This window comes from Neofelis nebulosa, chromosome 7 (assembly GCF_028018385.1).
Source record: "Neofelis nebulosa isolate mNeoNeb1 chromosome 7, mNeoNeb1.pri, whole genome shotgun sequence".
Classification (NCBI taxonomy): domain Eukaryota; kingdom Metazoa; phylum Chordata; class Mammalia; order Carnivora; family Felidae; genus Neofelis; species Neofelis nebulosa.
Window position 1 is genome coordinate 32,257,909 of NC_080788.1, and position 25,501 is coordinate 32,283,409.

The 25,501-nt window shown below is 42.9% G+C and overlaps 1 protein-coding gene across 5 annotated transcripts in view; it reads right to left on the reverse strand.

Moving 5' to 3' along the window:
* The window catches only part of ARID3B (AT-rich interaction domain 3B), a 56,585-nt gene extending 31,735 nt beyond the window's left edge, over nt 1–24,850 (reverse strand). Inside the window, exons 1-2 of one of the 5 annotated variants that reach the window (XM_058737058.1) lie at nt 24,704–24,850; nt 21,500–22,131 (exon numbers count right to left, since the gene is read on the reverse strand). In XM_058737058.1, the coding sequence (XP_058593041.1) occupies nt 21,500–22,054 (555 nt within the window). In that variant the 5' untranslated portion in view covers nt 22,055–22,131; nt 24,704–24,850. The other 4 variants (XM_058737061.1, XM_058737060.1, XM_058737059.1 and 1 more) reach the window with 4 other exon arrangements.
* Between the last annotated feature and the right edge of the window lie 651 nt (nt 24,851–25,501).

Sequence of the window (25,501 nt, forward strand, 5' to 3'; positions counted from 1 at the left end):
TTTAAATTCAGAAATGAAAGAGGAGACGTTACAATCAGTGCCACAGAAATAAAAAAGATTATAAGAGGCTACTCTGAATAATTATATGTAAACAAATTGGAAAAGGACAAATTCTTAGAAACTTACACCTACCAAGACTGAATCATGAAGAAATAGAAAATCTGAACAGCCCTATAACTAGTAAGATTAAATCAGAATCAAACCTTCCAACAAAGAAAAGCCCAGAACCAGATGGCTTCACAAGTAAATTCTACCAAACATTTAACTAAGAATTAACACCAACCCTTCCCCAACTCATCTAAAAACTTAAAGAGGAAGGACCACTTCCAAATTCATGTTTTGAGCCCAGCATCACCCTGGTAACGAAGACAGAAAAAGACACTACAAGACAGCTACCTGATGAATACAATGCAAAATCAATAAAATACTGGCAAACCACAATCAACAGCACACTGAAAGGATCATCTACCATGACCAAATGGGATTGATTCCATGGGATGCAAGGATGATTCAACACACAAAAATCAACCAATGTGATATACCACGTTAACAGATAGAAGGTAAAAATCACATGATTATCTCAATAGACGCAGAAAAAAACATCTGACAAAATTTAACATCCTTTCATGATAAAGATGCGCAATAAACTAGGAATACAAGTAAATTACCTCAATATTTTAGAGGCCATGAATGAGGGGCACCTGGGTGGCTCAGTCAGTTAAGTGTCTGACTTCAGCTCAGGTCATGATCTCACAGTTTGTGGGTGTGAGCCCCATGTGGGGCTCTGTGCTGACAGCTTGGAGCCTGGAGCCTGCTTAGGGTTCTGTGTCTCCTTTTCTCTCTGCCCCTCCCCCGCTCACACTCTCTCAAAAATAAAATAAAAACATTAAAAAAAAATTTTTTTTTAAATGCCATGAATGAAAAGCCCACGGCTAACACCATACTCAATGGTGAAAAACTAAAAGCTTTTCCTCTAAGGTGAGGAACAAGTCAAGGATGCCTACTCTTAACATTTCTATTCAACACAGTACTATAAGTCCGAGCTAGAGCAAGTAGGTAAGAAAAAAATTAAAAAAGCATCCACATTGAAAAGGGAGAAGTAAAATTATCTGTTTGCTGATGACAAGATCTTGTATGTAGAAAACTCTAAAGATTCCATACATACACACACAAAAACCCTGTTAGAACTGGTAAGTGAATTCTAGAAAGTTGCAGGATACAAAATGAACATACAAAAATCAGTTGTGGGGCTCAGTTGCTTAAGCGTCTGACTTCAGCTCAGGTCATGATGTCACAGCTTGTGGGTCTGAGCCCCGTGCTGACCCTCTGTGCTGACAGCTCAGAGCCTGGAGCCTGCTTTGGATTCTGTGTCTCCCTCTCTCTCTGTCCCTCCCCCACTCATGCTTTGTCTCTCTCTGAGAGACAAAAAATGAATATGTTTAAAAAAATAAAAAATAAAATAAAAAATAAAAAATAATCCGTTGTGTCTCTATACACTAACAATAAACAATCCAAGAAGGAAATTAAGAAAAAACAATCCCGTAAATGGCATAAAACAGAATAAAATAAATCTAATCAAGGAGGCAAAAGACTGGTACACTTAAAACTACAAAATACTGCTGAAAGAAGTTAAAGAAGATACAGAAAAATGGAAAGACAACCCATGGTCATGGACTGGAAGACTTACCGTTGTTAGAATGTCCATACTACCCAAAGAGATTTACAGATTTAATGCATCTCCCAACCAAAATCCCAGTGGCATTTTTTTAACAGAAAAAGAAAAAACAATTCTAGAATTCATGTGGAACCACAAAGGACTCTGAACAGCTGAATCAGTCTTGAGAAAGAACAAAGCTGAGGCTTCATACTTCCCAATTTCAAAACATATCACAAAGCTATAGTGATCAAAACAATATGGGCATAAAGACAGATATTATATACCAATGGAATAGAATACAGAGTCCAGAAATAAACCCACACACATATGGGCAACTGATCTTTGTCAGGGTACCAAAATAAACAATGGGGAAAAGATAGTCTCTTCAACAAATGGTGCTGGGAAAACTGAATATCCACATGCACAGAATGAAAACTGACCCTTAGCTTATACCATACATAAAAGACTTAAAAATAGACTTGAACCTATAAAGTTCCTATAAGAAAATATAGGATGAAAACTTTGTGACATTACTCTTGGCAACGATTTCTTGGATAGGACACCAATGGCACAGGCAACAACAGTAAAAATAGACAAATGAACTACAACAACAACAACAAAAAAGGTTTCGCACGGTCAAGAAAACAATCAACAGAGCAAAAGGCAACATACAGAATGGAAGAAAATATTTGCAAACCATATATCTGACAAGTGGTTATATCCAAAAGATATAGGAAACTCCTACAACTTAACAGCAAAAGAAACAAACAACCTGATTACAAGAGGGGCAAAGACTAGAACAGACACTTCTCCAAAGGCATACAAATGGCCAGGACATCTGTGAAAAGATGCTCAACAACACTAATCATTATAGGGAAATGAAGATCACCTCACATCTGTTAGGATGGCTATTATAAAAACAAAGAGAAAATAACAAGTATCAGAGAGGATATGGAGAAACTGGAATCTTTGTGCACTGTTGGTGGGAATGTAAAATAGTACAGCCAATATGGAGAACAGTATGGAGGTTTCTGAAGAAATAAAAACAGAACTACCATATAATACAGCAATCCCAGTTCTGGGTATTTATCCAAAAGAATTAGAATTAGCAAAGGGGCACATGCACCTCAATGTTTATAGCAGCACTATCAACAATAGCCAACTTAAGGAAAAAGCCAAATGTCCATTGACTGATGAATGGATAAAGAAGGTGTGGTATATATACATATATACAATGGAATATTACTCGGCAATCAGAATGAAATCTCGTCATCTCAACAATGTAGATGGAACTACAGTGTATTATGCTAAGCAAAGTAAGACAGTTAGAGAAAGACAAATATCTTATGATTTCACTCACATATAGAATTTAAGAAACACAAAAGATGAACATAGGGGAAGGGAAGGAAGATAAAAACAGAGTTGGAGGCAAACCATAAGAGACTCTAAAATACAGAGAACAAACTGAGGGTTGCTGGATGAGGGGTAGGCTAAATGGGTGATGGGCATTAAGGAGGGCACTTGTTGGGATGAGCACTGGGTGTTAACGGAAGTGATGAATCACTAGGTTCTACTCCTGAAAACAATACTATGCTGTATGTTAACTAACTTGAATTTAAACTAAAAAAAAAAGAATTCAAGTATTGTGCTCAGTGCTATGTGTAAAATTTCCAATGTTTACACTAAACTTTACATCTTAAGGAGAATGCTGTTATAGCCTTCGTATCCTACCATCTACAAGTGTACATGGCTTAAATACTGAATAAAAAGTCATCTGTCACAACTAAGGAAAAAAAAAATTAGAATCAGGATCTTGAAGAAGTATCCACATTCTCATGCTCACTGCAGCATTGCTTACAATAAGCAAGATATGGAATCAACCCTAAGCGTCCATCGATGGATGAATGAATAACGAAAATGTGGTATACCAGAAGTAAACCCAAACTTATATGCTCAATTAATCTACAACAAAGGAGGCAAGCATATACAATGGGGAAAAGATAGTATCTTCAATAAATGGCGCTGGGAAAATTGGACAGCTACATGCAAAAGAATGAAACTGGACCACTTTTTACACCATACACAAAAGTAAACTCAAAATGGACTAAAGATCTAAATGTGAGACCTGAAACCATAAAACTCCTAGAAGAGAACACAAGCAGAACTTCTTTCACATCAGCCTTAGCAACATTTTTTCAGATGTCTCAACAGACAAGGGAAACAAAAGGAAAAAATAAATTATTGGGATCACACCAAAATAAAAACCTTTTGCACAGCACAGGAAACCATCGACAAAATGAAAAGGCAACCTGCTGAATGAGAGAAGATATATGCAAATGATACATTCAATAAGGAATATCCAAAACATATAAAGAACTTATACAATTCACCACCAAAAAAACCAAAAACAAAAATAATCTGGTTCAAAAATGGGCAGAAGACCTGAATAGACATTTTCCCAAAGGCATACAGATAGCCAACAGACACAAGAAAAGATGTTCAACATCACTAATCATCAGAGAAATGCAAATCAAAATCACAATGAGATATCACCTGACACCTGTTAAAATGGCTAGAATCAAAAAGACAAGGGGTGCCTGGTTGGCTCAGCCAGTGGAGCATGTGACTCCTGATCTCAGGTTGTGAATTCAAGCCCCATGTTGGGTGCAGAGATTACTTAAAAATAAAAACCTTAAAAAAAAAAAAAAAAGACAAGAAATAACAAGTGTTGGCGAGAAAGTAGATAAAAAGGAACCCTGCTGCATTGTTTGTGGGAATGCAAACTGATGCAGCCACTCTTAGTGAGGAGGTTTCTCAAAAAATTAAAGATAGAAATATGATACGAATCTGATAATTCTACTAGTGGGTATTTACTGAAAGAAAATAAAAACACCAATTCGAAAAGACATGTGCACTCCTATGTTTACCGCAGCATTATTCACAATAGCCAAGATACAGTGGCACCTGGCTGGCTCAGTTGGTTAAGGGCCCAACTCTTGACCTTGGCTCAGGTCATGATCTCACAGTTTGTGGGATCGAGCCCCGTGCCGCTCTCTGTGCTGGCAGCTAGAGCCTGCTTGGGATATTCTCTCCACCCCCCACCCCCACTTCGTGCTCTCTTTCTTTCTCTCTCAAAATAAATAAATAAACTTAAAAAAAAATACAATAGCCAAGATATGGAAGCAACCTAAGGGTCCAATGATAGATGAATGGATAAAGAAGATGTGGTATTCATATACGACGGACTATTATTCAGCCATAAAAAAGAATGAGGTCTTGCCATTTGCAACAACATGGATGGACCTAGAGGGTATTATGCTAAGCGAAATAAGTTAGAGAAAGACAAAACCCATATGATTTCACTTATATGCAGAATCTAAAAAAACCAAATGAATACACACACAGAAAAAGCAGAAACAGACCCACGAATATAAAGAACAAACTGATGGTTGCCACAGGGGAGGGAGGCAGTAGGATGTGCACAATTGGTGAAGGGGAGTGGGAGATACAGGTTTCCAGTTATGGAATGAATAAGTCATGGGGATAAAAGGTGCAGTAGAGGGAACAGAGTCAATGATATTATAATATTGTTGCATGGTGACAGATGGCAGCTACACTTATAGTGAGCACAGCATGAAGTACAGACTCAGTCAAGCACCATGTGGTACACCTGAAACTAATGGAACTTTGTGGCTCAACTATACTCAATTGTGGAATATTATTCACTCATTAAAAAAAGAAAACTCTGTAATATGTGATAACGTAGATGAACCTGGTGAGCAAGATGTTAAATATTGACTGTATACATTTCAATAAAAAGTCAAATAAATCTAATTAAAGTGAAATAAACTAGTCACATAAGGACAAATGCTTCATGATTTCACTTCTATAAGGTATCTAGAGTAGTCAAACTCATCAAAGCAGAAACAGAATGATGGTTACTGGGAGCCTTGGGGGATGGGAAGGAAATGGAATGGCTGCTCAATGGGTTTAAGTTTCAGTCATGCAAGATGAAAAAGTTCTAGAGATCTTCTGTACAACATTGTGTTTGTAGTTAACAATATGCATTATACACTTACAATTTTCTTAGGAGGGAATCTTATATGTTTTTCACAATTTAAAAAAAGAAAAATGGACAAAGGCTACAAGCAGGATAAGAACAAATACAAAAGGCAAACTTATGAAAAGATAATAATAGACATATACCCTCTGATACAAGAAATTCAATCTCTCGGATACTGTAACCTGCCATAGAAATACAGACACAAGGACAAGGGGTTATAGAGCATCTACAAAGATAGTTTACATTTATACTAAACACACACATACATACACTCTCTAATACATTCTGTAACTACACAGTTAAGTAGGTAAATATACAGAAACAGCCCTACAAGCTGATTCATGCCAAATGTGGCCTCCTGTGAGGTGGGATAGGTGGGTGGGTGCAGCATAGGCAACACAACACTGTATTTTTTTAAACTATAAAATTTTTATTCTGCATTTTCCTAGGTGGTTTTAATTTTCCTGAGCATCCGTTCATACTGCTGGTGTAATTCTGAGATAAATGATTATAAAATATATCATTATGAACACACATGGAAAGAAAGCCACAACATTGAATAAAAAAATATGTTGCAGGGGTGCCTGGGTGGCTCAGTTGGTTAAACATCTGACTCTTGATTTCCACCCAAATCTTGATCTTGCGGTTCATGGGATTGAGCCCCTAGCCAGGCTCTGCGCTAACAGAGCCTGCTTGGGATTCTCTCAACCTCTCTCTCTCTCTGCCCCTTCCCTGCTCACGTGCGTGTACTCTCTCCCCCTCTCTCTCAAAATAAATAAACATTAAAAAAATACATTGCAGAATAATGTGTAAAGTACCTATTTTTTGTTAAAAACAAGCAAAATGTTTCTGAAAAGAAAAAAAAGTTCTGAAAAAGTATAGAGCACCAAACTGTTAACAAAGACTAACTGAAAGTCAGGCTTTTATTTTATACATTTTTATATTTCTAAAATTATTTTAGTCAATAGCACTTCTGTAATACGTTTTTAAAATTTTAGACCATTTTAAAATTATCCTTTAAAATAAATTTTAATGATACAAATTGCTCATAGTCTACTAGGTGACAAAAGGTGGGCACAAAATTACATATAAGATACCTATCGCAGGCATTATTTTTAAAACACAAAGGAAATAGTGCGCCTGGGTGGCTCAGGCAGTTAAGCCTCTGACTTTGGCTTGGGTCACGATCTCGCAGTTTGTGAGTATGAGCCCCTCGTCAGGCACTGTGCTGCAGCTCAGAGGCTGGAGCCTGCTTCGTGTTCTGTGTCTCCCTCTCTCTTTGCCCCTCCCTTGCTTGCACTGTCTTGCACTCTCTCAAAAATAAACAAATATTAAAAAAATTATTAAAAAAAACCCACAAAGGAAATACAGTTGAACCTTGAACAACACAGGGGTCAGGGATGCCAACTCCGCATGCAAATCTGAGTATAATTTTTGATTCTCAAAAGAAGCCTTACTGATAACATGCAGTTGATTAACACATATTATGCATATGTATTATATACTGTATTCTTACACAAAGTGAGCTAGAGAATAGAAACTGTTCGTCCGTCTTCAGCTCAGGTCATGAGTTTGAGCCCTGCATTGGACTCTGTGCTGACATATCAGAGCCTGGAGCCTGCTTTCAGATTCTGTGTCTCCCTCTCTCTCTGCCCCTCCCCCACTCACACTTGGTCGGTCTCTCTCTCTCTCTCTTTCTCAAATAAATAAAAATAAACTGTTAAGAAAATCACAAGGAAGAAAAAATAACACTTGTAGTACTGTACTGTTTTTATGGGGGAGAAGTCCACATATAAGTGGACTCATCCAGTTCAAAACTGTGTTGTTCAAGGGTCAACTACACAGGAAAATGTTTACAGTTACACCTATGTTATGTGGTTATGGTGACTTTATTTTCTCCTTTACAAATGTTTATATTTTCCATGTTTTCTAAAATGAATGCGAATCCCTGTGACAATCAGAAGAAATAAATCAAAGTTACTTTCAAAGTAATGGAGCACTGAAGGAAGATTATCCTTGCCCTGCTCCATCTGGAAAGGAGTGAGAGGGAGCACGGGAAGAGGTAAAGCATGGAGGCTGAAGTCAGAACCCCCAGCCCAGCTTCCCAAATGTGAGACTACAAGGAGCCCACTCCACAATTCTTTCTTCATCTATAAAACAAACACATAAAGGGTGATGATATCAGGGCCTGCCTCACACAACTCAGTGAAATAAGGCAAGTACCTGGCATACAAGAAGTCAAAAAGTCTGAGCTATTAAAAATCAAAAACTTAAAAAAAAAAAACAAAAGCAGCAAACAAACCATGATTAAGGACAGTCTGATATGAACTCTACTACCTCCCTCCTTTGACAAGAAAACCTCACCTAGAAATGCTAGATAAAAGTCAGCACCCTCCACTCCTTACACATATAGCTAAGCTGAAACCAAGAGTGAAAGCCGAACCTGCAGTGCAAGGAACAAAAAGGAATCAACCAACAGTGAGCAGGTGCCAAAGCTGTAGGACTCAAGGGAAAAGGAAGCTGGATATAGTTCTTAACATCTAAGGGCTGAGGGCTGGGGACTTAATCCCAAGGGAGAGGAGTCCCAAGGGCTGAAGGTCCCTTGCATGACAGGAACCAGAACTGAGATACATGCATAAAGCCAGAGGCCATGAAGGAATACATTTCCACCCCTCATTAGATGGGGCTTAAAAAATTGCACACCAGCCTGGAGAAGTAAGGGAACTAGCCTTTTGCCAGGGCCCTCATGGAAAAATAGAGTCCATAAGAAACAGAAGCCCAGACTCTCACCAGACACAGATGGAGACTCCAAATACACATTACTCCAAAGTAATGACAACTAGCTAAACTCGCAGGGCCCCAGCAGAGGAGAAAACAAAACTCCCCTTAGGAATGCCTCCATAATCCAGAGCACATGGGACTCCCATGGAAACAAATCCCAACTCAAAATGAGCTTCCACTGGGAAAACAAAAACACCATAAGAGGAAATAAACCATCATATGGGAGAGTAACAAAAGAACTTGTACTCCAACGATAAGATAATAACAGAATAATCTAAAAGCATCTTTAAAATAAGCATGTTTAAAGAATGGCATGGGGCGCCTGGGTGGCTCAGTCGGTTAAGCGTCCGACTTCAGCTCAGGTCACTATCTCGCGGTCCGTGAGTTCGAGCCCCGCGTCGGGCTCTGGGCTGATGGCCCAGAGTCTGGAGCCTGCTTCCAATTCTGTGTCTCCCTCTCTCTCTGCTCCTCCCCCGTTCATGCTCTGTCTTTCTCTGTCTCGAAAATAAATAAAAAAACGTTAAAAAAAAAAAAAATTTAAAAAAGAATGGCGGAATGTTAGTAATTGGTGAAAGCTGGGTAAAGGACACAGGCAGTTCATTACCATTCTCTTTTCTTTTGCATGTTGCAAATTTCTGTAATAAAAAGTCTTAAAAATTCCATAATGTAAAGTTTTTTAAAAAGTTAACGATGTCTGGGGCACCTGGGTGACTTAGTTGGTTAAGAGTCCCACTCTTGATTTTCGCTCAGGTCATGATCTCACAGTTTGTGGGTTCAAGCCCCGCATTGAACTCTGCGCAGACACGGTGGAGCCTGCTTGGGTTTCTGTCTTCCTCTCTCTCTGCCCCTTCCCCACTTGGGCATGAGTTCTCTCTCTCAAAAATAAACAAACATTAAAAAAAGAAACATTAATAAAAAAAGTTCAAGATGTTCAAAGAGCTCAAAGGAAGGAACAGAAGCCAATTGGTAAAAACAGGCAGATTTTTAAAAGCCAAAAAAAGTACAGAAATTAAACATTAAGATAAACACACAAAAAATTTTTTTAAATTGGTTCCATGCCCTTTGTGGGGCTTCAACTCATGACCCTGAGATCAAGAGTTGAATGCTTTACCGACTGAGCCAGCCAGGTGCCCTGTAAGATAAACAATTTTTTAAGTTATTAAGTAGAATAGACAGAGCTGAAGACAGAATTTAAAATTGGAAAATAGAATGTGAAAATGTTCCAGAATGCAGGAGAATGACATAAAGAGATAAGGCTATATACAAGAAAAGATACAGAGAATACTGATTGAGAAGGTCCAAATACTTCTGTTAGAACAGTAGTGAAGAAAAAAAATAGCAGCCAGAGGAAAAAAGGAGACAGATCAGGTCGAAGGAGCAGAAAAAGGCCCAAGTGGAAAAAAAAAATTAAGTCCAAACCTAGAATACTGAAGTACAAGTGAAAAATAGCAGAGGCAAAAAAAAAAAAAAAAAAACAAAACAAATAAACTTAAAAGCCACAAGAGAGAAAAAGGAATCACAAAAGTGACAATTAGACCGACAATAGACTACTCAACGGAAAAATAGCTGCTAGGAGACAATGGAATCATATCATCAAAGTGTTAAGAAAAATCAAGGTCTGGGACACCTGGATGGCTCAGTTGGTTAAGTGACTGACTCCTGATCTCAGCTCAGGTCTTAATGTTTTGAGTTTGACCTCTGCGTTGAGCTCCATGCTGGGTGTGGAGCCTAAAGAAAAGAAAATCAAGGTCAATCTAGAATTTAAAACTATGAACAATCATACAAGAGTATGGGAAAAATGAAGATATAAATTAAAAACTTTTTATCATACATACCAAGGCTGATTTTACTACATACAAATCTCTGCTAAAAGAATTACTAAAAAAAGGAAAAAAAAGACCAAGCCCAAAGGGAAAGAGTGGGCTGTAAGAAGTCATGGAGAGGAAAGAAAAGGATAGGCTTGTTGGGAAGTCTAAATAAATACTTATCATTAAGGGAAAAAATTAATTTAGGGGAGGGGTTAGAACAAACTGCAACTAAAATACTAGACACAATAAACTGGAAGATGGGAGAATAAATGTTAAAACTAGAATCTTGAAGGTGCTAATTTTTTTTGATAGTATAAAAAGTCAAGAATGCAAGTTAAAAGCTAAACATAACCAAAAAAAGAACAGAAACAGAAATTAATTTCTAAACCAGTAGATGAGACAAAGACTGAATTTTAACGTTTATTTTTAACGTTTATTTATTTTTGAGACAGAGAGAGACAGAGCATGAACAGGGGAGGGGCAGAGAGAGAGGAAGACACAGAATCTGAAACAGGCTCCAGGCTCTGAGCTGTCAGCACAGAGCCTGACGCGGGGGTCGAACTCACAGACCATGAGATCATGACCTGAGCCGAAGTCGGACGCTTAACCGACCGAGCCACCCAGGCGCCCCGACAAAGACTGAATTTTAAAAACTCCATCAAGGGGCACCTGGGTGGCTAAGTTGATTAAGCGTCTGACTCTTGATTTTGGCTCAGGTCATGATCTCACATTTCATGAGATCGAGCCCCACGTAGGGCTCTGTGCCGACAGCGCCTTCTTTGGATTCTCTCCATCCCTCTCTGCCCCTCCCCCACTCATTTTTTTTTTTTTTCCTCTCTCTCTCTCTCTCTCTGAAAATACATAAATTAAAAAAAAAAAACAAAAACAAAACCTCGGGGCACCTGGGTGGCTCAGTCAGCTAAGCATCTGACTTTGGATCAGGTCATGATCTGAGTTCCAGCCCCACGTCAGACTTTGTGCTGACAGCTTGGAGCCTGGAGTCTGCTTCAGATTCTGTGTCTGTCTGTCTGTCTGTCTGTCTCTCTCTCTGCCCTTCCCCTGCTCATGCTCTGTCTCTCTCTCAAGAATAAATAAACATTAAAAAAAATATTAAAAGAAAAACAACCCCAATCAAATAACAAAAGACAGGAGAGAAAAAAATAACAAGCAAAGAAAAACTATGGTCGAACTGAAGACCCAAGGACAGAGGGTAGAAATAGATCCAAGTGTATCACCCATCCTAATAACTACATGGATCAAATAAAGCTAATAAAAAGGCAGAGATTATAGGTCTTTTCAAAAGAATTTATTTTATTTGAGAGAGAGAAAACAAGCATGCACAAGGGAGGAGCAGACAGAGAGGGAGGGAGGGTTGGAGAGGGAGGGGGAGAGACAGAGAGACAGAGAGAGAGAGAGAGAGAGAGAGAGAGAGAGAGAAGGAGGGAGGGAAGCGGGGCTTGAACTAACAAACTGTGAGATCATGACCCCAGCCAAAGTAGGATGCTTAACCGACTGAGCCACCCAGGCACATGAGACAAAGAAAATCTTAAGCAGGCTTCATGCCAAGCTCAGAGTGAAGTTCAACTTGGGGCTTGATCTCATGACTGTGAGATCATGACCTGAGCCAAAATAGAAAATCAGATGCTTAACCGACTGAGGCACTTAAGACGCCCTGTTTATATGTGGTCTTAAAATGTAAAAATTGGAATGTGTCAAGGGCACCTGGTGGCTCAGTTGGTTAAGCGTCCAACTCTTGATTTCAGCTCAGGGAGCGCCTGGGTAGCTCAGCTGGTTAAGCATCTGACTTCAGCTCAGGTCATGATCTCAGAGTTCATGAGTTCAAGCCCCACATCAGGCTCTGTGCTGATAGCACAAAGCCTGCTTGGGATCCTCTCCTCCCCTCTCTCTCTGCCCCTTCCCCAGCTCTCTTTCAAAAATAAATAATAAAACATTTACAAAATAAATAAATAAAATTAAGATTGTGGGCTGTGTGAGGAAAAAACATACTAACACTAGTCCAAAGCAAGCCAGTCCTACACTGGAATACTTTAATTTACTTCTCTGAAACTGATTACACACACAAAACTTAGTAAGGATAAGGAAGATCTGAATAACACAATTAATAAGCTTGATCCACTAGATACACAACGCCACATCTATCAAAAACAAAACTGGCATTCCTTCCAAGCACATGGAGAATATCTAGAAGCTGATCATACATAAGGCCAACACAAAGGACATCATAAAAAATTCCAGAAAATTAGTATCATGCCAGTTCTGTAACCACAATGGCTAGAACTTAATTACAAGCTAAATGAGAGGGTGGCTGGCTGGCTCAGTCAGTAGAGCATGCAACTCTTGATCTCAGGGTTGTGAGTTCAAGCCCCACACTGGATGTGTGGCATACTTAAGCTATAAGTTAGTATTTTTTAAAAACCCACATACTTGGAAACTAAAAAATACTTCTGAACAACCCATGGGTTAAAGAAGCAATTACAACTGAAATAATGAAGTGTTTAGTACTAACCAATGAGAACATTACATATCAACATTTGTGGAATACAGCAAAAGTGCAACCCTGGGAGAAATCTACAGCTTCAAATGCATTTATTAACAAGAATTTCAGAAGCTATATTAAACATAAAATCAATTAGCCTTAAAAACAAAATAGACACAGGGGCACCTGGGAGGCTCCGTCGGGTAAGCGTCCTGACTCTTGATTTTGGCTCAGGTCATGATCTCAGTTTGTGAGATCAAGCCCCACATGGAACTCTGCGCTGACAGTGTGGAGCCTGCTTGGGATTCTCTGTCTCCCTCTCTCTGCCCCTCCCTCACTTGCTCTCTGTCTCTCAAAAATAGATAAACTTATAAAAAAAAATGAAATAGACACATACAGTGTACAAGTAAAATTTAGAAAATCTAAGATCAGTGGATAAAGTCTTTGTCAATACTTAGGTTGCGAGAGTATACTACAGTTTTATAAAATATTACCACTGAAGGAAATTGGACAAAGTGTACAGAGATCTCTCTAAATTATTAAAAAGAAAATTTTTTTAAACTTTATTCATTTTTCAGAGACAGAGAGAGACAGAGCATGAGGAGGGAAGGGGCAGAGAGAGGGAGACACAGGATCCGAAGCAGGCTCCAGGCTCCAAACTGTCAGCACAGGGCCCGACTCGGGCTCAAACTCACGAACCGTGAGATCATGACCTAGGCCCAAGTCAGACACTTAACTTACTGAGCTACCCTGGCTCCCCCAACTATATGATATTCTAAAGAAGGTAAAACTATGGAGACAATTAAAAAAAAAAAAAAAATCAGTGGTTGCTAGGGAAGGAGGGATGAACAGGTGGAATACAGAGGATTTTTAGGGCAGTGAAACTACTCTGTATGATACCACAGTGGAAGATACATGTCATTATACATTTGTCAAAACCCACAGAATGTACAGCACTAAGAGTAGACCCTATGTAACCACAGACTTAGGGTGATAATGATGTGTCAATATAGGTTCATCGATTGCAGGAGATGTACCCCTCTAGTGGGGAATTTTGACAGTGGGAGAGGCTGTGTGTAGGTTGGGGCAGGGACTATACAAGAAATCACTGTACCTTCTACTCAGCTTTGCTGCAAACCTAAGACTGCTCTAAAAAAAAAAAAAAAGAAATAACGCCACTGACGTTAAAAAAAAGAAAAACAAAAACAGGGCAAACTAAAAGACAGTGGAAGACACAAATATTTATTCAGCACCTATTATCTGCTATCACTCTGCTAGGTACAGAGATACAATGATAAGCAAAACAGATATGGTCCCTGTCCTCTTATAGCTTACACCTAGTATAGGAATCAGATGGCAAACAAACAAAGCAACCACACGAATATAAAAGTATAATGTTCAATGACAGCATATAACCTGATTTACAGCAAAGGTGAAGACAGTGCCTCTGAGAAAGAGATGTTTAAGGTGAGAACTGAAGGCGGGATAAGAGCCGAGAGGAATGTTCTAGGCAGAAACACTAGCATACGAAAAGGCCAGCGTGGTTGGAGTAGAATGATAGATCAGGAGATTCACAAAAATAAGGCTGGACAAACAGGCAGGGATCAGATTATAAAGATTTTGGCTTTTGCAACTGGAGCAACTGACACCACACTTGGATGGCATTAACGGAGTGACATAATCGGATTTATTTTTTAGAAGATCATTCTAGTTGCTGTGTAGAGAATGGATTAGAATGGGGGAGGGAAGACAGAAACTTGTGGATAGCTCCAGCAGTAGGTAGGCTACCTGGATTAGGTAGGTGATAGTGGAGAAGGAGAAAAGAGTCACAATTCTAGACATTTCAATGGGAGAATTGGTAAGACTTGGCACTGGACTGGATGGCTATCAAATGGAGTGACAGAGTAAGGAGGTATGAGAGATGGTCAACTCTGAGGTTTCTGACATGAAGACCAAGTGGAGAGAAATGTCACTTCAGAGAAGGAAAAATAAAGGAGGAAGTAATTATAGGGGAGTAGGTTGGAAAGCAAGAGATGCGAGGAAAATACCTAGGTGGACATTTCAGGAATGTAGTTGGGGATACAGCAATTGAGCTCAGAATGGAAAAATGGGCTCAAACAATGCATACGGGAGTCCATGGCTTGTGGGCAGTATTTAAAACCATGAGAGTGAAAGAAAATTGCTCAGGGGAGCCTATAGAGAGAAGGTTTAAGCCCAAGCCCGGGGTAACTTGGGGTTCTAGCAGTCGCACAGAAGAGAAAGGAAAATAAGCCAATGGAGGGGCTATGGAAAGCAAAGGAAGAGAATGCTTCAAGGAGAGGGGTCCACTGTATTTGGAACCACTGAGAAATCAAGTGAGGTGAGGGTAGGTTGGGCTTAGCAACATGGCAGTCACTGGGAGGCCTCACCAAGAGGAACTTCAGGGACACGGAAGAGACAGAGCCCAGACTGAAGTGCACTGAGGAGTAAGCAGGAGATGACAAAGTGGAGGTGGGGAGTGCCAACAATTCCTCTGAGCAGCTCTGTTGTGGGGAGGGGAGACAATGAGGACCAAGCAGGAAGGAGATGGCCAGTCAAGGGAAGGTTTTTAAAAAGTGACTTCTCATTCCCTTGTAACAAATGAATCAGACAGACTTACTGATTAAAGGAGCTTTTTGCTGTTGTTGTTTTTAAATTTGGGAGATAGCAGAATGCACATGAATGTGGAAAAAAGCTTCAGAAGCCAGTGGGTCCCAAGAAATAGTCCTTTCTCTGATGGAGCAAGTCCCTGAGAATTAGGAGGGGATGGGATCTCAGACACATGTAAAGGGATCAATGTTTGGTAAGAACTGTAAGGAACTAACTTAAGTTGCGACCATGCCTTTATAAGAATTCAATGTAAATAAAGCTTAGTTCCACCTAAAGAAGAAATATGCACATATCCCTATTTTTTTTTTTAAGTAGGGTCCCTGCCCAATGTGGAGCCCAACGCAGGGCCCAAACTCACGATCCTGAGATCAAGACCTGAGCTGAGATCAAGAGCTGGATGTTTAACCGACTGAGCTGCCCAGGCGTCCCCCCACATATCCCTATTTTAATGTGGAAAGAAGCAGCTTCAAAAGTGCAATGGTTTCTCAACAAGGAGAAAATAAAAAATTTTTTAAAGGTGCAGACTAAAAAAAAAGTGCAATGGTTTCAGCTGACATAAACCTGAAATGTTTCACAGAACTCCAGAATACTAGAGTTTGGTTACAGCTCTAGGAAACTTGAAAAGAAATTGTTTTAGAGCAGTATCTAAGATTTATGGAGCATCTTACTTATACGGGTAGTAAAGACTAAAGGATTACAGCTTCAAAAAGATCTCAGTGCAGGGGCACCTGGGTGGCTCAGTCGGTTGAGCGTCCGACTTTGGCTCAGGTCATGATCTGGCGGTCTGTGAGTTCGAGCCCCGCGTCGGGCTCTGTGCTGACAGCTCAGAGCCTGGAGCCTGCTTCGGATTCTGTGTCTCCCTCTTTCTCTGCCCCTCCCCCGCTCATGCTCTGTCTCTCTCTCTGTCAAAAATAAATAAACATTAAAAAAAAAAAACATTAAAAAAAACAAAAGTATCTCAGTGCTAATGACAATCTGACCCAACCCTTGTATGACGGTATAAATTGTACAAAGGTCTCTCACTTCTATTCTTTGCCCACCTTGGTAATGTCTTTACAATTGCTCACTGAACACAGTAGGAGAGGATTACCATCCTGTGGGATAGATGGATGCATGGGTTCAGAATGGCAGGCTAGGACACCTGCCCCAAGCAAGCAGCGAAGCTAGGATCTAAAGCCACATTTTTGGCTCCAAAACCAATACCGATTTACTAATTAAATCTGTTACCAATTAACAAGTTTGCTGAATATTTATGGCTTAACCTTTCAGGGTTAATGTATAAAAGGGCAACCAAGTCTAAAAATCACCACAGACATTTTTAGACATTATGGAATGCCAGGCTGGAAGCACCACTGGTAGAAATAGATGAGACAGTACAAGTTCTGGGTCTCAATCCTCTCCTCCGTGACAGTTTGGTCTCCCAGGTGACTGTGGGGAAAGACATGAACTCAACACAGACATTGAAAGTAGAAGTGACAAAAACTTTAAGTTTGACAAACTCTTCAGAGACCAAGACCAAAACGCAAAGAAACAGAGTCTAGGGCGGCGTCGAGGAAGGCACGGCGTACGTTCTGTTTCCAATCACACAACGTAAAGCAGGGTTTCTCAACACGGTAGTAGTGACATTTTGCACCAGGAAATTCTTTGTCGTGGGGGACTGTCCTGTGCAGTACAGGATGTTTAGTAGTAGGGCCTCTACTCACTATATGCCAGTAGCACATCTCCCACACCCCAGTCACGACAACCAAACGTGTCTCCTGACGTTGTCAAACAACCTCTGGGAGCAGGGTGGAGGGAGACTGACCTCAATTCAGAACCAACCACTGGCTGGTTCCACTGTGATGGCAGAAGCTAAGGGCACACAAGACAGACCTACAAAAAAAGCGAGGAAAGCTTATGACCTTATTTTTTTCAGGCACCAGTTTGCACAGTCTTTACAAAAAGCATCAAATGTTCCAAGGACAGGTAGCATGTACCGAGAAAAGTAGGCCTAGTCCAAGAAACGGCACCTTACTACTTAGAGGAACTCTTAGTAATAGGTTTTACAGACCAAGCAGTCAGCCATCCTTCCTCCTTCCCACACTTGGTGACCGAGGTGACCAGCAAAGCAGGCCGAAAATCAGACACCTACACTCGGCTCCCCCATGCCTACCAAGCCGTTCCTCATCTTTCTATTCTCTGGCAGGGAGTCTACACCCTTCTGGAAACCTTCTGGCTCCACTAACAGGCTCAAGACAGACAAAGCCTGTATTGCCTGAACTACCCTCTTCCCAGGAGGGCAGAAGACCACCTCTAATAGGCCAGTAACACCCCCCATTTGGTTGTATGCTGACAGGGCTCTACTGATCTCCCTTGAGAGAAGGGACACTCAGCTCTTTGTCTGTTGCCTTGTTTTACAATTATTTACTCTGCCTATCGAAATCTGATGGGCTTTAGAATGCTTGGTTCAATGGCATTATCTATTTTCCCATCACTCTGGTGTCAGAGAATACTACATTCTGTCTAACGATCCAGGCCTTAAGAAGCAATTCTTTTCTAAGAGTTTCTTTAAGGAGAATCCATAAAATTATCTTGACTTCCCATGTTCTAAGAAAAGTGCTACAGAACAAAAGATAATCTGTGGAATCCTTAGGCTTTTAAAATTTTGCTTTTTGCTTGGCAGATGCCTGCTGACCCAAGTCCCCAAAGTCTTGTAAAATAACTTGAGTATTCCTGCTGGTTTCCCAAGCTGTGCTAGCCATGCTGTTGTCAAAATTAACTTTTTTACCTTGGTGTGCGAATGTCCGAAACAAAACCTCGTTTAAAATATCTGCAGCATTGCTATGACTGGGCAGCTGGGCTTCGGCTGACTTAGGACAGAGTTAAATTACTGCCGCCCAAGCCCCAGTCCTCCTGGAGGTTTCCACATGGCCTCTGCTTAGACTGTGAGCATCTTGAGAGGGAAGCCCACAGTTAGTCCATGGAGCCCAGTCCCTCCCTGCAAAGAAGCCTTTTACAAAGTCTGTTGTGTAAAAGACCAAAATGGATACTGCAACACATTAACAATGAGATCATTTTGTGTTACCTGTAGAAGATCTCTGTAACTATTGCTGGAGCAAAGGATACCCCGTTCCTGCTCTCTACAAGTCAACTGCATCAGAAACAGAAGACTGTGAACAATAAAAAAGCTAATTTCATGCTCTGTGATGGTTCCTATAGGCTCTCCCCAAGTATAGTTTTTCAGCACCCCCTTCCTAAGCACAGCTGTTTAAAAGTTGTTTTGTTTTGTTTTTTGTTTTGTTTTGTTTTGTTTTTTTAAATCCCAAGCACATTATTTACTTCTTTAAAAGATTAAGGGTACCTGGGTGACTTGGTCGGTTAAACATCCAACTTCAGCTCAGGTCATGATCTCATAGTTTGTGAGTTCAAGGCCCGCGTCCACCTCTGTGCTGACAGCTCAGAGCCTGGAGCCTGCTTCAGATTCTCTCTCTCCCTCTCTCTCTCTTTCTCCCCCACTCACACTCTTGTTTCTGTCTCCTTTCTTTTTGCTTGGCAGGAGCACAAGCAAAGAGGAGGAGGGCACAGACCAAAGCAATTTTCTAAAATTAAACTCTAAAGGAAAAGGTGTGCATCTGAGGTTTTCCCCAACCCAGTTCTTGGTCTCCGAATCCAAGGGGAAGGGAAATTTGGGGCGTGAGATTAGGCCTCAGCTACGCGGGCATTTATAAAACATCCTGGCAGGTGCTCTCTGCCAGGCAGTCTATAATTAGTGAGTGTGCCTCAGAAACTTAAAACGAACTCAAAGGGTTTCAGAAACCATCAGCCAGCCCCTGAGCACTGAGCTGTGTAGTCCTGGGGCCACTCCGCCCAGAACACGGCGCTGGGTGCCCGCTACCGTGCATCCGTGTGTGCATGCACACGCCGGCTGGGGAGAGTCTCTTTTTTCAAAGCTCTCATGGCTTGACCTCAACACCTGCTACACTTCCTGAAGACAGACAGGCTCTGGAGCTCCACTTGTTCCTCGCACGCGGCTGCACTTTCTAGGAACGACCGCACACACGCAGAGGCTGGCCAGCTGCCAAGGCGGGGGCAGCCCAGCCGCCTCGGGCCTGAACTTTCCCAGTGCTGTCAGGGCGGGATCCCGCTATGAGCTGACTCAGCGGCCGGCATGGAACTCTGCCAGCCACAAGGCAGCGCGGGGGCTGCAGGCAACTCACAGATGTTTTGCTAAACCAAAGCAATCAGCCAGGAGGCGGGTCTGGGCTGGCGGCCAGGCTGCCGCTGTCGTGGAAGCGGGGACTCTCTGATCCAAGTCCCAGCTCTGCCACTACCTCCTGGTGATCTGAGGGAAAACCTCGGTGCACCTCGGCTTCTTGCCTGCTCCGGGGCCTGTGTGGCTGCGGTGGAGGAGGTGGAGGACGGTGCATAAAAGAGCGTCTGGAGCACTCCTACCTACCGTGCTAGCTCAGTCAATCCTCACAACACCCTTGGGAGGTACGCCTGTTTTCACTTCACAGACGAAAGGATGCAGGCTCACAGACTGAGAGCCCTACTAAAGGATCACAAGGGTAATAAATGGAAGAAATGGGAACTGAACCCCCCACTTTGCTAGCTCTGGAATCTACTGCAAACACTGCTGGGGTCAAACGCAGATCAATTACACAGAGCTCCTGTATTCAAAGCCACTGATTTTTCAGGTTCCAAAGGACCTTTCTTACAGGACTTCTCAGTTGCCCTGTGAACACCCACAGCTCTTTACAACTTATTTCCAAAGAGCAAAGCACCACTGGGCCGCATGAAGAGCATGTACTTGTGGGGAGTACCCAGATACTACCAGCTTTATCACCAACTCCCTAAGCCCCAGCAAGTCACTTAACCTGGAACAATCCACCAACACTCCCATTCTGTTGGTGAGGAAAAACTGCATGGCAGGTCAGAAAGGGAAGAGGAATCAGAAGCCAAAGGCTTGGTTGACAACACAGATTCCTTGGGCTCCACCCAAATAGAATTCATTTTTATTTTTAATGTTTATTTATTTTGAAAGAAAGAGGGAGTGCATGCAAGCAGGGGCAGGGGCAGAGAAAGAGGAGAGAGAGGGAGACAGAGAATCCCAAGCAGGCTCTGCACTGTCAGCACAGAGCCCAACGCCAGGCTGGGATTCACAGACCATGACCTGAGCCAAAAGCAAGAGTCGGACACTTAACTGACTGAGCCACCCAGGTGCCCCCCAAATATAATTTTTTAAGACCCTGGGATCTGTATTTTTTAAAGCTTACAAAATAACTGTGATGCTCAGCCACGTTTGAAAATCACCTGCGCGTGGGGCACCTGGGTGGTTCAGACGTTTAAGTGTCCAGCTCTCGAGTTTGGCTCAGGTCACAATCTCACGTCTGTGAGATCAAGTCCCATGTGGGGCTCTGTGCTGAGTGTGGAGCCTACTTGGGATTCTCTCTCTCCCTCTCTGCCCCTACCCCTGTCACAGACAGACAAACAAACAAACGCCACTTGAAAATCACTTCAGCTTACCTTGGCTAAAATTGGAATTTTGAGGTCTACCTTTTCCTGTTTCAAAGGGGGTGGTATAAGGGTGAAATGAAATCATGTCTACAGTGCTCTTCGTTGGAAAACACACACAACACAGGTGCTTCTTGTCAGCTACACTTAACTGCAAAACAACAAAACTGTCCTTAAAGAGTACGATCCTGGGTTAGCCTGGGGCTATGAAATGGTCTTAGGCAAGACTGTTCTCTTACTAATGTACAAGAACTGTAATTAGGGTCGCGTGTTGCATATATTTAGATATCCCTCAGAACACTGTTGCAACCTCATCCTTCCTTTTTAAAAAAAGAGATTGTACTGACATTCTTTCACATCCAATTGGAAACTATATTCGGAGGACACACTTCATTGCTGTAATCAAGAAACGAGTATGGGGAAAAAAAATTCAAAGTCTATTTACGGTGAGACCGTTGGGTCACTGAAGCGGGGCGAGAAGGCACACGCTGGGGGAGACCCCGGCCCTGGCAGTACCCCTCTCAGCCAGCCTTTAGGAAGGACAAATGACCCCCTGCACCACAAAGACTGACCTGCTTGAGCTGCTCATCCGGATTCCAGCTCGGCTGCCCAGCTGTGGAGACGGAAGGTGGGGCCTTGGAAGCAGCTTTGGTATGGTCTTCTTTAGCTTGCTGTCCCCGTGGCGGGAGCCCCGGCGCTGGAAGCAGACCGGACACGGGTGCTGCTCTGGGGTCCTGGCGAACCACTTTCTGCACATGAAAATACTTTGAAGGAGCCTGGGCCTCTTTCTCAGCCACCTCTGCAACTTCATCATCCCCATCCTCATCTTCCAGACCTCCTTCTTCTTCCTCAGGCTCTGAGTTCACGTGGCTCCGTTCAAACACTCGGGCCACTGCTGTGGCTGGTGGAACTCTGGCTAAGGGCCCCAGGGCAGGGCTGCCAGAAGACCTCCCAGGGGTGGCGGAAAGGAGAGTCTGCTGCGCGACCAACTTCTGGGCATATAAGAATGGGGCTTCCCTCATCTGTTGTCCCTGCTTCTCCCTGGCATCCATCTGCAGAGGAGCCAGGTGTGGTGGCTGTGGCGGTGGCGGCGGCGGCGGCTGCTTCTGTTGCTGCAGTGGCTCCATCGCTGCCTCGAGTTTCACCCACCGATTGGCATGGCTCTGAACCTGGGCACAGCCCAGTGGGCACACTGGGTCTGAACCTTAAGTGATCAACAGAAACCACAAAGAAGGAGAGACAAGGGGGGGAAATGTAAAACAGGTATTAAAAGACTTTCTTTTTTCCACTAAAGGGAACACTTTAGTGTTCTGAAAAGTTCTGAACACTAAACATACACTCCTAAGCCTGGGTTTTAAGAGGAATGAGTGGACTTGGGGGGAGGGAGGTTGGAGGGGACGTAGTGAACGGTGTGAAGACAGGATGAGTCTCAGCAGAGGTGGACTACCGTGGGTTTAAAAAGAAGTAAATCCAGACAATACCTAGCCTGTGAACTTCTGTGTTCTGACCTTTCTCTCTCAACATTATCAAACATTAGCCAGTTTATTACTGTGAACTTCTGTGTTCTGATCTCTCTCTCTCAACATTATCGAACATTAGCCAGTTTATTACTGAAAAGGCAACTGGGTTTGCACTGTACAAAGGTGGTGAGTATGAAAACCTCAAGAATAAAGGAAAGAAGGTCCTGCCTACAAAAGAGGGAACACTGTTTACGTTCCCGGGCCCATCAGAGAAAGAAGTACCATCCAAGCCAGACGCAGAGCAATCAGGAAGACAGAATGATTTCTCTCGTACCAAAACAGAACCTAGCAAACGGCTTTTAGGTTTAAACTTTTCAAATTTCCCAGATCAAATTGCCAGCCTGCTCTTCAAGTGGGCTAAGCCATGTTAACTGTACATTATGGCCTCAAAAAGAATCCAATTTCAACAACATGAAAGAAATACACAAGGAGGCAAGAGTTTCAAATTGCAGTCGTCACTCAAAAAACAAACAGTGGGGGAATTCCTCTGGAGATTTTACAGTTAATTAAATTGAAACAGATATTAATATTGTCTCAACAACAAGGTAATGCTTCTTTTTTATAAACCACCAAGTAAATCTCTTCACATCTCTTTTTTTTCTGATTCACTTCTACTATGATATTCTAAGACAAATACCAAAAAGAAAAGGCTTTCAGGCCAAAAGTACTCTAGGGACAGGTTTATCAGCATTCTTACCAATCCGTCTCCAAACACATCCCCCTTTCACACCCTCTTCTCCGCTAGCTCCCTCTTTCCCTCCCTCTTTCCTGTCCTCCTCTCCAGATCTCCACCCCCAACAAACCTCACTTGAGTTATGTTTCCCCATAACTGATTGAATTACTACGCACGGGCAAATTTTAGGTAACAGGACTCGCAACATGGCGTACAATGTTGTCATCACATGAAAGAAGAAGCTGCTTCGCACAGGTTGGGACTTGATATTTGCATTGTTTCACTGTTTTAGAACGGAGTATAAAGATTAAAAAAAAAAAAAAAAACTAAATGCCTTCAGTGTTTTCAAAAATTCATGGGGAAGTAATCACATCCCTAGCAATAAAAACTGTGTGGTGTTATTAATTTTTTAATGGGTTAGAGGAAAAAGGTACAATTTTTAAAGCTAGGCAAAAAAGCAGAGATAAGAATTCTCATTTTCGGTTTATCCGAGAAGCACTGCTTTTGCCTTTTGAATTTGGTGGAAGATTCAAATTCCAATTTGCCTCTTACTGCCTTTACTTCCTCTCTTGGCACTTGAGAAAGTGTGAGTTACGCCTGCAGCTTTAGCCCTTTTTATAGTTAACAGAACATGAAAAGACTTACACCCACATTAAATCCAGTTGGCAAAAGTATGCATTTAGGATAAAAACTGGCGTAAAAAAAAATTAAACAAAAGAATAAAGCAAATAATTCGGTGGTCATTTTAATTTTCCTTACAATCACTGCAGTCAATCAGTTACAAGAGAATAATTTTTCGACTGAGTCCTGCCAGCCATTGAACAACTGCTTCTTGTCCTGTGGCACCATCTTCTTAGTATGCTGTCCCCAGCAGAGGGGGAGGTGTCTCACAGCCTCTTTAGTAAGATTGAAATGACTCAGTTCCACAACTCAATACACACACCCTCCCCCAAGAGCCCATCAACCTCCTGTCCCTAAGCAGAAAGATCCAAACAATCATGCCACCTGCCTGTATTTAGAAAACTTGTGTCTCAGAAATCTAAGCCAGTTCATCCCTTCACACGGCCCCCTCCCCCATTTCCACTAAAGTTCCCGGACCACCATGCCCGGCGCAACGGACCGCTTGTAGCTTTGAACCCGGCCTCCCCTACCATTCCCGCTACCTTCGCTGCCGGATCCCTCTGGCCCCGGTCCCCTTCAAGCCCCACACCTCCTTCCCTGGTTACGCCAGCACACCCCCCCCCCCTTCATTATACCCCCAATCGCACCCTATCACTTTTACCTCCACCAAGCCCTCTCAGCCAATCCGCTGGCTCTTCTTCGATCGCCCCAACCCCACCTATCCTCGCCCTCAGTTCCCGGGGGCCCCTTACTCTTCCCATCTCTTTATCTCAAATCACCCTACTGGTTGCAGGGCGCCTCGGGTCTCCTCCCGGCGCTCTCACTTTTCCGCCGCGGCCCCGCGCTCAGCCGGCCCGCGCCTTCGCGTCTCCCCCCCACACACCTGCCTCCCCTCGCGTACCTCCACCTGCCACAGCCCCCTCTCCCGCGCGACTGAGGGAGCCGGGCCCCACGCGGCTTACCTGTGCGCAGCTCTCCGGGTCCGGCCGGGGGGGGTGAAAGCAGCCACTCAGGCCCCGCCGCAGCAGCTGCTTCTCGGACTCCTCCGCAGCCGGGGGCCACAGCCGGGGCGGGGCCCGCACCGGAAGCGGCGCCGCGGGGCCGGGACCGCGAGCCCGGGGCGGGGCCGGGGCGGGGCCACACTGGATGGGGCGGGGCCCGAGGCCGGAAGCAGCCAAAATGGGAACGAGGGGGCGGGGTCAAGCGGAAGTGACTTCTAGGGACGGCTCCGCCCGACTGAGTCGTTGGCGGAAGCGGATGGAAGCTGGCGGAAGCTTCCGCCAATGGGGAGCTTGGACTCCGCGGCGTTCCGGTGTGAGGGCTTCCGCGCGGAGTTGAAAAGAGATGGGCTGCATTCAGTCTTCTCTGTGTTCTCTGTTTGTGGAGGTGTGGCGCGGCGTCAGGTTGGTAGGAAGGTAAATAAAGGACGAGAGGTGTCCGTGTTTTTTTCTGCTTCCGTCCCCTTCCCAACCACCTGCTTTCAAACCGATTTGCCTCTGAGATGCCCTCTTCCAGACCAGTTTTCTCTGAACCTCTTGAACTGGGACCTGGTTGTGTTCCGAGGATGCTGCATCCTCTGGAACCCCCTCCCATGAATTAGTATTCTCACTTCCGAAGTTCAAAAGGTGGGGGGCTATGTGCCGAGTCCGGTCACCTCTTGTAAAAACTCTTGCTTCTCAGACACTTAAGACTTTGCCACCTATGTAACCGCCTCTTAGAAACCATCTGTTTATTTGTGCATCCAGCTCCGTGTTTTAATT